General features: G+C 34.2%; 1 protein-coding gene across 1 annotated transcript; it reads left to right on the top strand.

Moving 5' to 3' along the window:
- The first annotated feature begins 347 nt into the window (after window positions 1-347).
- LOC120183808 (rab escort protein 1-like) lies at window positions 348-12,621 on the top strand. Its single transcript, XM_039188432.1, has 4 exons — window positions 348-359; window positions 702-927; window positions 11,999-12,079; window positions 12,257-12,621. Coding segments are annotated over exons 1-4 (396 nt in total). The 5' UTR covers window positions 348-357; the 3' UTR covers window positions 12,344-12,621.

The following is a 12,621-nucleotide window of genomic DNA, read 5'->3' as shown; positions in this document are numbered from 1 at the left end:
TCTATTCCCATGAAATCCCATATTTCTTGATCCAAACACCCCTTAAGGTAACTTTGCCAACACATCCACTTCAAGCAAAGCTTCCATTTTTCAGCCCCAAGGATGATAGAGGAAAGATTGTGAGGGGAATATGCATCACAAAGACTTATTTGAAGCCTGATATGTCTAACTTTTTGGTTGTATGTCCTCCAAGATGTAAGAATGATTTTCTTTGCTTTTGTTAAAATATTACACTAAGATAAAAAAAAACCAATAACTCTCGGCTCTTCATTTTTATCCTTAGCATTGTTTCCTGAGCAGGTTACTTCAATCATACTTCTCCAAATAACTAGTAATTTGGTTGTTTGTCCATCGGGCATGTAAGTTTGTTAGTTTCTGAATAGGTTTTATTTCTTCTTGTTGTTTTGCGATGATGAATTTTATCAACCGTCGTCTTTTAGCTTCCTTTACCTTTTTAAACATCATTTGTGATAAGTTTTTTGAGAAGTGAGAATTGTCTACCTGGCATTTAGTTGTATTGTCTTTCGGAAATTTAAAAATTCAAATGTAAGTTTTTATTGATAACGAGTGAACAGAAAAACTTGATCGTTATTATTATTTTTACCTTGGTTAATGTTTCTAATCTTATGCATACCTAAAATGGAGTAATTATATCCACCTGCTTAATGCAAAAACGTAAAAGTTCCTCTCTGTTTTATTAGGTTTGTGTTATATATCTCAGCATTATGTAATGATGATGATCAAGGAAAGAAGTTAATTCATGCAGTCACTAACACCCTTCTTACAACTCCCCCTCCTATAAATTCTGAAAGTAATGTTGTAGTTCAAAGTGAGACTGCAAAAAGTGGTTCTACGGGTCCAAGTGATCCTGGAGAAGGAAAACCTACTCTACTTTGGAGTGTGCTGTATAGCCAGGAGCTCACTTTGGTATGTTTCTTATGGTCACTTTTTCTCGTGTGTTAATATTTTGGTATTGCGACTTTGGGCCTCTATTTTGTTGTGTTTCCTTCTTTTTTTAGAATAATCATCACTATTTCTAGAAATATTGTACACTTGGGAGTTGGGACAGGGTTTTAAAGGGATCACTCAATTTGCTTAACAGTTAGAACTTGGAGTTTTGTTAATGTACTGTGTAGATTGTTAGGGAAATCGGGTTATTTCCCACACGAATGTAGTTTCAAAACTGACCTAAAATATCAAGATCAAAACCACTAAAGGTTGTACAGCGAATAAACCCGTCAAACTATTGAATATTGAAACACAATAAAAAAAACCCGAATAAAACAATAAAGGAGAGAACACACCAAATTTACGAAGTTCGACGAGAATATCATCTACTCCTCGGGCATCACACCAGATGATAACTTCACTATCAAAAAATATTACAACAAATGGAATTCTTTAGAATTCCCAAAGTGAGAGAATGAAAAAACAAATGGAAGAGAAAACTTGTTTTGGGATGATTTCTAATGAAATACTTAGGCCTATTTATATTTGAGTTCTAAGGACTAAACTTATAAATAACCTAATATTTTAAGGACCAAACATGAAAAATAAGTTGGCCACCTACCAAATAATTTTCCAATGAGTTGGCCACCGACCAAGATTAATTTTTCAATAAGTTGGCCACCAACCAAGATTAAATTTCCAATCTTGTCAAACTTAATTTCAAGTCAAACATAACAAATCTCCACATTGGCTTGAAATTACCAAGCCTACTCAACTTCTTCAACTCCCCAAATTTGATGTTGTGCCTCTAATTGCGCTCACAAGCGCCACACACCTGAAGGTGTTCATACTTTCATGATGTTAATCAAGTTCAAACAATGATTGAACTTGATTAATGTTACTACCTTGGTTATCATATCTGCGTGATTTTCTGCTGCTGCAATTTTCTGAAGCAAAATCTTTCCTTCTTCAAAGATCTCCCGTACAAAGTGATATCTCACGTCGATATGCTTAGTCCTTGAATGGTAGACTTGATTTTTCGCTAAGTGAATAGCGCTCTGACTATCACAATAGAGATTAGTGTGACTTTTAACAACTCCCAAGTCTTCCATCAACCCGTTAAGCCAAATTGATTCCTTCACAGCTTCTGAAACTGCCATGTATTCTGCCTCTGTAGTAGACAAAGCCATCATAGATTGCAAAGTAGACTTCCAACTTACTGGGCTTTAGAAAGAGTAAACAATTACCCAGTAGTTGATCGACGCTTATCCAAATCACAAGCATAGTAGGAATCAACATATCCAATCACATACTGACCAAGTGCTTCATCCTGTTCAAAAACTAAACCAACATCCACAGTTTGTTGGAGATACCGTAGAATCCATTTCACAGCTTGCCAATATCCTTTTCCAGGATCATGCATGTACCTGCTCATAACTCCAACTGCATATGAAATGTCAGGACACGTACACACCATCACACTGATGTATTTATGCCTCATCAAAAAATTATCAAATCGCTTGTACCATTGCCTCGAAGATTGCTTCAATCCATATAGCGATTTGTTCAGCTTACAAACCCATTTCTCACAACTACCATCTTTGTAACATCCGCAATACCGGGTTAGTGACTAAATTGAAAAGTTTCAGAATTTGGTGACTAAAGTAGAAGAATGAAATAATTAATGATTATTGGAAATATATGATGAAGGTTATTTAGTAATTATTAAAGGAAATTAAGGGTAAAATGGTCATTTGACCAGAAAGATTTTTATCTTTCTTTTAAGGTGATAAAAACGTGGGAAGAGAGCTATCTGGAAGCTTTCTTCTTCTTGATTTCTCTTCTTCATGTGGGGCTTAGCTACAATAGGTAAGTTGGGTTTTTATAGTTATTTACTTTAAATATTAAGTGGATTTTGATTATTTGGGTATTAAATAAGCTTAAGGAAAGCTTATATGGGATTTAAACAATAAGATAAAGGAATTAAGAAGGAATTTGTAATATGAGTTTTAAGATGGAATTTTGATATGGTATGATTGTTGAAGTTTTATGGATGAATTTGACTTGTCATCAATCTAATTAAGAAGTATGAAGTGTTAGAATTGGAATTAGAACACATTGAAAATTTAGTGTGATTCTTGAATGCCATGTAAATAATGGAATTTTGGGTTTAAAAAAGTGATTATGGAATAGAAATGAGTTTAAATATGTGTATGGAAGTTAGGAATATTAAAGGAAGTAAAATATGAAGGTTTGAGCTGAAATGAAGTGAATTTCGAGCTCAAAATAGGATTTCTGGGCAAGGGGAATCGGTACCCATTCAAGGGGAACTGATACCCCCTCAAACGAACCAGAATTTACAGAATGTCAAGGGGGAACCGATACCCCCACAGGAGGGAACCGATTCCCCCTAAAGGAAAATTGTAAATATTGGTTTAATAAGTTCGTTTAAGTTGCTAGTATCAAATTACTAGGTGTAGGTATCTAATAATTGTCTTAAAATGTATAATTATGTAGATTCAGAGCTTAAACGAGGTCCGGAATCATTGACAAGTAAGATCGATAAAAAGGGAAGATAAGAGATTGGAATGGACTAGTGAGCCCAGGTGAGTGCATATTAGTATTATATGATGTTAAATGGAAATAAGACTTGCGACAAGTCTATTTCCATAGTAAAATGCATGAATTCATAAATAGAAGTATATATGTGTTGACATGTTATTGTATATATGTATTATATGGTTGATGTGAATATGTGATATGTTATGATGATATAAACCATATGATATGATAATAAATTATATGAATATAAAAGATAAGTTATGTGATAAGATCTTTGATATATATATATATATATATAAATGAAATATTACTACGTGAATACATGTTATGAGATAATTTAAGTAATAATATGAGAATATGGTAAAAGTGAGTTTATGAGAAAGGATATGAACTAAGTAAGCAAAGGTTACATAAATAATATATTAACTAGGAGACTTGAACTTCAGTGATACTATGAGCATATAAGATAAGATAGAGGAGAAAGATTCGTATGCTTAAATAAAATTATGATACATTAGTTGTATAATAGAAGCTATGGAGTGATATGAAATGATTATAGGAGTTGTACGGAATTGAATTAAGTAAATAGATTAAATTGCACATAAAAGAAATAATATAAGTAATATATTCGGGTTTATAAGTATAATGTAGGTTAGGTAATGTAAGTGCATACTAAGAAATACAGAATAAGATAGATGATATGATGTAAATTATATTATGAATTAGTGATGTAGGAATGAGATATAAATATGCAATAAAACTTATGTGTTATATGATAAATATGAACATATGAGAATAAGAGATTAGATAAGTGACTTGGTGATAGAAGCTATATGACCATGGATTACGTAAATATGAATAATTTAAGTGAGATGTAACTATGAGTATTTGAGTATGTATCCATGTGAGTTGTTTCATGAGGTTATATGAAATACTATACTATATGACTATGTGAGTATATGAAAAAGAATATAGGTACATGCAAGTTATATCGAAAGGAGTTGTGTAACCATGCTTGATATGTATTACATGTATGGGAATATAAGAGAATAAAACATAAACTATATGAAAAGATATGATTCATGTGATGTGAACCATGTGAACATATGAGAAAGTGTATAAGTTATATATATTACATAATATATGTGATTTTACAAGAAATGACATGAGCTATGTGATTACATGATTATAAGAGATCAGACATGTGATAAAAGATAATTAATATGCGTGTGTGAATATAAAATGATATAAATGACAATGCCCATGTTATGTGTCATGAGAGCTAGGGGTATAGTTGGCATGCCAAGAGTCGAGGGTCTATGTGGTCCTTCGGGACATATATGTATTCTTTGAAACATGTGTGAAGTCTGGTGAGACACATACTTGATCCTTGGCATATGTATATGATTCTTAAGGAATGATATGTGGTCCTTCGGGACATATATGTATTCTTTGAAACATGTGTGAAGTCTGGTGAGACACATACTTGATCCCTAGTATATGTATATGATTCTTAAGGAATGATATGTGGTCCTTATGGACATTATTATATGGCACTACGGTGCAATTCTACGCGGCACTACGGTGCAATTCTATGTGGCACTTCGGTACATTTATATGAGCTGTGGTGGCAGCATTAGTGCACAACCTCCATAAACTCACATATCTATAGTTCTCACATATGTACATGGGCTAATCAAGAGATATAAACAAATATATGTTAGTGATATGATAAATGTTATATAAATGATATGATGTTGTGTGTGTAGAGTGTTTGATTGAAAAGGTTAAGCATAAAAGTATGTGATTACATGATAAACTGTTAATGATGAGTTATGTGTACGTATTTATTTATTGTAATTAATCTGATATGATTTTTCAAGATATGAGGGAATCATGTAATTTGGTATATCATGATAGAACAGAACATGCATGTATTGATATATGTTATAAAGTGCATTATAAGTTTTTATGCCTCACTAAGTCATAGACTTAGCGTGTGATTGTTTCACACGTAGGTTACAGAAGCTAGAAGAGAAACGAAGAAGAGTAAACAGGTCAGCACCTCCCTTACAAAAATTTCAGATCAAAAAATAGAGAATTTAAATGTAGTTGGTTATTTTGAGTATAGTTGGCATGTACTAATTGGTTGTATTAGTTATGCTCTGATTGATTTTGGGTATTGTGGTCACTTTATGTAACTAAACCGCTTTTACTTTAATGAAATGTTTAAATTTTCTTTGAATTTTGTCAAGAGTCAAAGTTTGAAAAGTCAGTGTGACACCTCATACTCGTATCCGGGTCGGATACGGGTTGGGGGTGTTACAATCATTGTATCCTTCTGGATGAGTCATATAGATCTCCTCTTCTAAATCACTGTACAAGAAAGTCATCTATACATCAAGTTGAGCTAGCTCCAAATTCAACTGTGCTACCAAGGCCAACAATATTATAATGGAGGAATGTTTCACAACAGGGGAAAATACTTCATTATAGTCGATTCCCTCCTTTTGAGCGTATCATTTAGCTACAACCGTGCCTTGTAGTGAACATATTTCTTGCTATGAGATCCATCTTTCTTTGTAAATGCCCACTTGCATCTAATTGCTCTTTTACCTTTCGATAATTGTGTTTCCAAGTGTTGTTCTTTTGGAGAGATTGCATTTCTTCATCCATGGCACTTTTTCACTTATCACTTTCCAAGCTTTGTATTGTTTATTGGTAAGTGATAGGGATATCATCATCAACAACTGGAAGAACATAAGCCACCATATCAACAAATCAAACAGGTCTACGAATTTCTCTCATTGGCTTTGTAACTGTAAGTGGTTCTGGTGTCTCCAATGGTTATTGGGTTTGAACCTCTTCATCTTCTGATTCTTCTATTGGAGTTGAAGAATCAATTGCATCAACTTTTTTGATCATCATCTGCTGAAACTCCACCTGTTTTAGAGTATGCTCCAACTGCTGCGGAGTACTACTTGTCTGGATAGCTTCATTTGTTACCTTCTTTACTAGGGCAGATTCATCAAAGGTAGCATCTCTGCTACAAATTATCTTCTTGGTGTTTAAACATCAAAGGCAGAATCCATTCACTCCATGGGTGATTCCCATAAAGAGAGCATTATTTTCTCTCGGGTCAAGCTTGGATTCCTTCACATGATAATAAGTAGTGGATCCAAATACATGTAAGGAATCATAATTAGTAGTAGGTTTTCCATACCATACCTCCAATGGTGTTTTTCCTCCTATCGCTGATGATGGCAGACGATTGATGAGATGACCAGCATATGTCACAACCTCAGCCCAAAATGCCTTGCCTAACCCAACATAGACAACATACATCGAACTTTCTCCAATAATGTTCGATTCATACGCTCTGATGCCCCATTCTGTTGTGGTGTATTTCTAACAGTGAAGTGTCGAACAATATCATACTCATGGCAAACGTCAAAGAATGGGTCACTTTTATATTCCCCTCCATTGTCTGTCCTAAGACGTTTGATCTTTCTACCAGTTTGGTTCTCGATCATATTTTCTATTTAAGGAAAATTCGAAGCACTTCATCTTTAGACTTCATCGGATACACCCAAACTCTTCTGGAAAAGTCATCTACAAAAGTTACAAAATAATGGTTTCCTCCCAAAGACGATGTCTTTGAAAGACCCCATACATCTGACTGTATATAATCCACAATACCTTTTGTATTATGTATAGTGGTGCCAAACTTCACTCTCTTCTGCTTTCCCATAACACAATGCTCGCAAAAGTTCAATTTGCAAGCCTTTGCACCTTTCAACAATCTTTTCTTTGCCAGAATTTGCAAGGATTTCTCTCCAGCATGTCCTAACCGCATATGTCAGAACTGGGTTGCGTCCAAATCATCACCTCCAAAAGCTGCTACATCTGCTCCAATAATTGTACTACCTTGGTAGTAATACAAATTATTTTTCTGATGTCCTTCATCATCTCAAGTGCACCATATGTGACTTTTAAAACTCCATCTCTCATAGTGACTACTGAGCTTTGGATTCTAATGCTCCCAACGAGATGAGATTTTTCTTCAAACTGAGCACGTATCGGACATCAGTTAGAACTCTGGTTGATCCATCTTGATTCTTCAATTGAATTGAACCTATCCCAACAGTTTTACAGGCATTGTCATTGCCCATATAAATAACTCCTGTATTTAGTTCTACTAAATCAGAGAACCACTCCCGATTAAGGGACATATGATAAGTGCAACCTGAATCTAATATCCATTCATCTGAATGGAATATTGTTGATGAAACAACCAATGATATGTCAGAGTCATTTGCATCATGCTCTGCAACACATACATCTAGAGCAGCTTTTCCTTTTTTCTTCAGCAGCTTTTCTTTCTTCTTCAGCAGCTTTTCCTTTCTTCTTCAGCAGCTTTTTCTTTCTTCTTCAGCTTTGGACAATCTTTCTTCCAATGGTCTTTCTCATGACAAAAGGCACATTCATCTTTTCCCAGTCTGGACTTCGACTTTGATCTCCCTCTCCACTTTGGCTTTTGACTTTTCGAGCGACCTCTTGCCACCATGGCCTCCGTTGCTTCGACTTGCTCTCCTTCTTAGTTTTCTCCCTGAGCTCATAACAATACAAAGCAGCAGTTATATCTTTAAGGGTAACATTATACTTACCATGAAGTAACATTGTCTCAAGGTGCTCAAATTCATCTGGAAGAGATGACAACAACATCAAGGCCAAATCTTCATCTTTGAAGGTTTCGTCCATGTAACATCCCAAAAGTCGGGTCAATGATCAAAATAGAATTTTTGGTAATTTAGTGACCAATCTCAGAAGAGATTGAAAGTTTAGAGATTTAAATGAAAAGTATTGATGTTGGATTTAAATAACAAAGTTTGAAGTAACAAGGGTATTATGGTCATTTTTCAGAAAGATTTTTATTTCCCTTTATAAAGGGTAATAAGCACGTGGGAAGGAGATAATTTCTCAGAGTATTCTTCAGTCTTCTTCTTCTTCCTCCCGTATCTCCAAGCTCAAAGGTGAGTTTCTTTGTTTGTGGATTAATTATTGATTTTAAGGTTGGGCTATGATCATTAGAGGATAAATAAGCTTAAGGAAAGCTTAATTTGTTCTAAAACAACAAGATGAAGGATATAGAAGAGATTAAAGAAAATGAAATTTTAAGTGAATTTTTGAAATAGAAGGAGTTAATAGATTTTGAAGTTGAATTTGACTTGTCAAGGGTTAAATTAAGAGATGTGGAGTGATAGAATAAGTTTTAAAACATGTTCAAAATCTGGTATGATTCTTGAAGTTAATAAAGAGGAGAGGATATTAAGGTTAAAGACGAGATAAATGAATATAAATGAGTTTAAACATGTATATGTAAGTTAAGAATAAGAAAGGGGATGATATATAAAGTAATTAAGCTGAAAAGATTGGATTTTCAGGTATAAATTGGAATTCTGGGCTATGTGCATCGATGCATCAAGGGTAAATCCTAGAAATTGTTCAAGGTGTATCGATGCACATGAAGTGCATCGATGCACTCTTCTAAAATACGAACATCGAATGCCATCAGTGCATCGATGCACAAGTAGTGCATCGATGCATACCTTCATTAAAAGATGAAAATGACTATTCTTTTAGCCCAAGAAATGATAGTTTAAAATATATTAATTAATATACTGATTAGTATCAATGAATTACTATGTAGATTCAGAGCCTAAACAAGTTCCGAAACTTGGCAAATAAGATCGATCAAGGAAAAGATAACATATCGATATTGACTAGTGAGACCAGGTGAGTACATGATATTAAGTGTACATGATGTTTATGGAATTAAGACTTGCGATGAGTCTAATTCCGATAATAGATACATAAGTACAATAATATAAGTATAGTATGATATGATGTTTAAGAGTACCTGAGCATGATCCTGTAATAATATGGTGCTAGAAGTATATGAGTAAATGCATAGGTTTAATTGTCGAATGTATCTTTATATGTGAACCTTGTGAATGCATGTATGTGTGATAATAGGTTATATGATCATAAGAGATAAGATATATGATAAAATATATGTGAAAGTGATATGACTCATATGTGTTTCTATGAGAACGTTACACGATATGCTATGTATGTTATATGAGTGATGTGAATATATGTTATGAGATAAGAATCATAATTATGAGCTATGTGAAAAAAAAGAATACAAGTACAAGTGGAAAGTTATGTGATACGTGAATGTGAATTTCATGGAAAAATGCTACGTGAAAATAAACTACGTGACTATGTGATATGAATATGTGAATGTGTAATGAGGTAAAAATAATGCCCATGTTATGTGTTATGAGAGTTATAGGTATAGTTGGCATGCCAAGAGTCGAGGGTCTATGCGGTCCTTTGGGACATAGTGGTCCTTTGGGACATATGTGTTATAAGTTGTCCTTCGGGACATCTACGTGGTCCTTCGGGACAAATTCTATACGCCCCTAGTGGGAATTATACGAGTTGTGGTGACAGTATAGTGCACAACCTCTATGTACTCACATGCCTTAAGTTCTCAGTAGTGTGCATGGGTTAACCAAAAAGATAACGATAAAATGTGAGTTGCAATGAGAAATGTGTTACATGTTTTATATGATGATATATATGAATGTGTGTATATGTTACATGAAAGAATGTGTGTTATGGGTTATGGCATTTGTTATGGGATGTATATGAATATATGTTAAGGTATATATATAAATGAATATCAAGGATTCATATAATGATGTAGGAACATGTTATAAGATATAGAATATGAAAATAAGAGATCATATGAACAAGAGATAAGAGATAGAAAGGATAATCATATAAGAGTGTGAGAAAATATAAATGGTGACGTGCATGTGAGTATGTAATTGTTATATAAAAAGTACGTATACCAGTATGACGTTGTATTACATGATATGTACATGCATTTGATAATTTATATATATATTTATATGTCTCACTAAGTCTATGACTTAGCGTGTGAGTGTTTCATACGTAGGTTTAGGAAAGTAGGAAGAGAAGCTAAGAGGAGCAAGACATGTTAGTTTCTCCTTAATGAATGTAAGATCAGAACCTAAATGAATAACATGTATTTTGTTATATATAGAATTTAGTTGGCATGTAATTAAAATATTTGTATTAGATACGCTCTGATCAGTTTTGTAAAAGCATATGTTTTATATCATAGAAAATATATGGTTTTATTAGAAATATCAAACTGAATCTTGGGTATTTGTAAAAGTAAATGTTTTGAGTAGTCAATGTGACACCTCAGACTCGTATCCGGGTCGGGTACGGGTTGGGGGTGTTACAATCCATGCCCAATAAGTCTGCCACTATCTCATTGAACGCAGTGATGTGTTCATTCATACTGGTGTCTGGTTGATAATCAAATATGAATAATCTTTTCTTCATGTGAAGACGATTCTGAGAGCTTTTCTTTAGGAATTTTTCCTTCAATGCTTTCCACATCTTTCTTGAAAAAGTCTCGTTCTTGTACCCATACTTCTGCTCCTTGGAAAGACAAGATCGAATCGTGCTGCACGCCAAACGATTGATTGTTCGCCATTCTTTCTTTTTCTTCCTCAATGGCGATGTCTAGACCTTGTTGAAATAAAACGTCTAACACCCCGCCTTGCCACATGCCAAAATGACTGTATCCATCGAACAACTCCACCGAGAAATTTGCATTTGACATTACCCTCCTCACTGGTCCAAATGAAGAGCTTGATGTCTCAACTGATCCGTATTTTGGCATTTTAATTCTTACGAACAATATTCAATATCGCGAACTGTATCTTTTCATCAACGGAACCACCAAGATAACCTCAACCGAAGCTCTGATGCCAATTGTTGGGGAAACTGAGTTATTTCCCACACGAACGTAGTTTCAAAATTGACCTAAAATGTCAAGATCAAAACCACCAAAGGTTGCACAGCGGATAAACTCATCAAACTATTAAATATTGAAACACAATAAAAAACTGAATAAAAACAATAAAGGAGAGAACACACCAAATTTACGAGGTTCGACGAGAATATCGTCTACTCCTCGGGCACCACACCGGATGATAACTTCACATTCAAAAAATATTACAACAAATGTAATTCTTTAAAATTCCCAAAGTGAGAGAATGAAGAAAACAAATGGAAGAGATAACTTGTTTTGGGATGATTTCTAATGAAATACTTAGGCCTATTTATAGTTGAGTTCTAAGGACTAAACTTATAAATAACCTAATATTTTAAGGACCAAACATGAAAAATAAGTTGGCCACCTACCAAAGAATTTTCCAATGAGTTGGCCATCAATCAAGATTAATTTTTCAATAAGTTGGCTACCAACCAAGATGAAATTTCCAATCTTGCCAAACTTAATTTCAAGTCAAACATAACATTGATGTCAATATACGGTTGATTGTATGCCCTTTTCAACAGAGTTATGTTTTGTATACAGGGTCAAGTTGATTTTATCTGTTCTACTCCCATGACAGATGGTAAACTGAACTACGATTATCTCATAGATGCGACTGTTAAGGTACATAATTTGCTGGTGTTAATGAAATTTAATATTCTATACACACACAATTGCCTGTTGTTGTGGTGCTTTGTTTGAGCTTTTTATGTACTTTGTTCTTTGGAATGAACTACACACGAAATGTTGAACATTTCTGATTGCTGATTGGAAGGTAATACTGGCTCTGGAATATGACAGTTATTTAAGGAGATTTTCCCTGAGGATGAATTCTTTCCACGGGCATCCTCAGAGAATCACGAGGATGATGGTGATGGTGAAACCTAAAGATTTGTTGAATGAAATATCTTCTCTACTTTAATGGAGCATCAAACAATCATGATCCTTCTCCAAAACTGCCCTCAATGATCGGGGGATGCTTCTATCTAATGATCTATTTGAGAAAAAGGGTGAGGGATTTGATACACATTTTACAATTCCAAAACATGGTGATTTTTCGGATAACTAAACCACTGCTGGCTTTGTTTCCCTTTGTATAAACTTATGTTGTATCCATCTTTTACCGGTTGTATTTTGGCCATATTTATAGTCTTGATGTAACAGTA

The sequence above is a fragment of the Hibiscus syriacus genome, unplaced genomic scaffold (assembly GCF_006381635.1).
Source record: "Hibiscus syriacus cultivar Baekdansim isolate YM2019G1 unplaced genomic scaffold, ASM638163v2 tig00112813_pilon, whole genome shotgun sequence".
Lineage (NCBI taxonomy): Eukaryota > Viridiplantae > Streptophyta > Magnoliopsida > Malvales > Malvaceae > Hibiscus > Hibiscus syriacus.
Note: the sequence above shows the minus strand (reverse complement) of the source record. Positions and strands in the feature narration are given on the sequence as shown.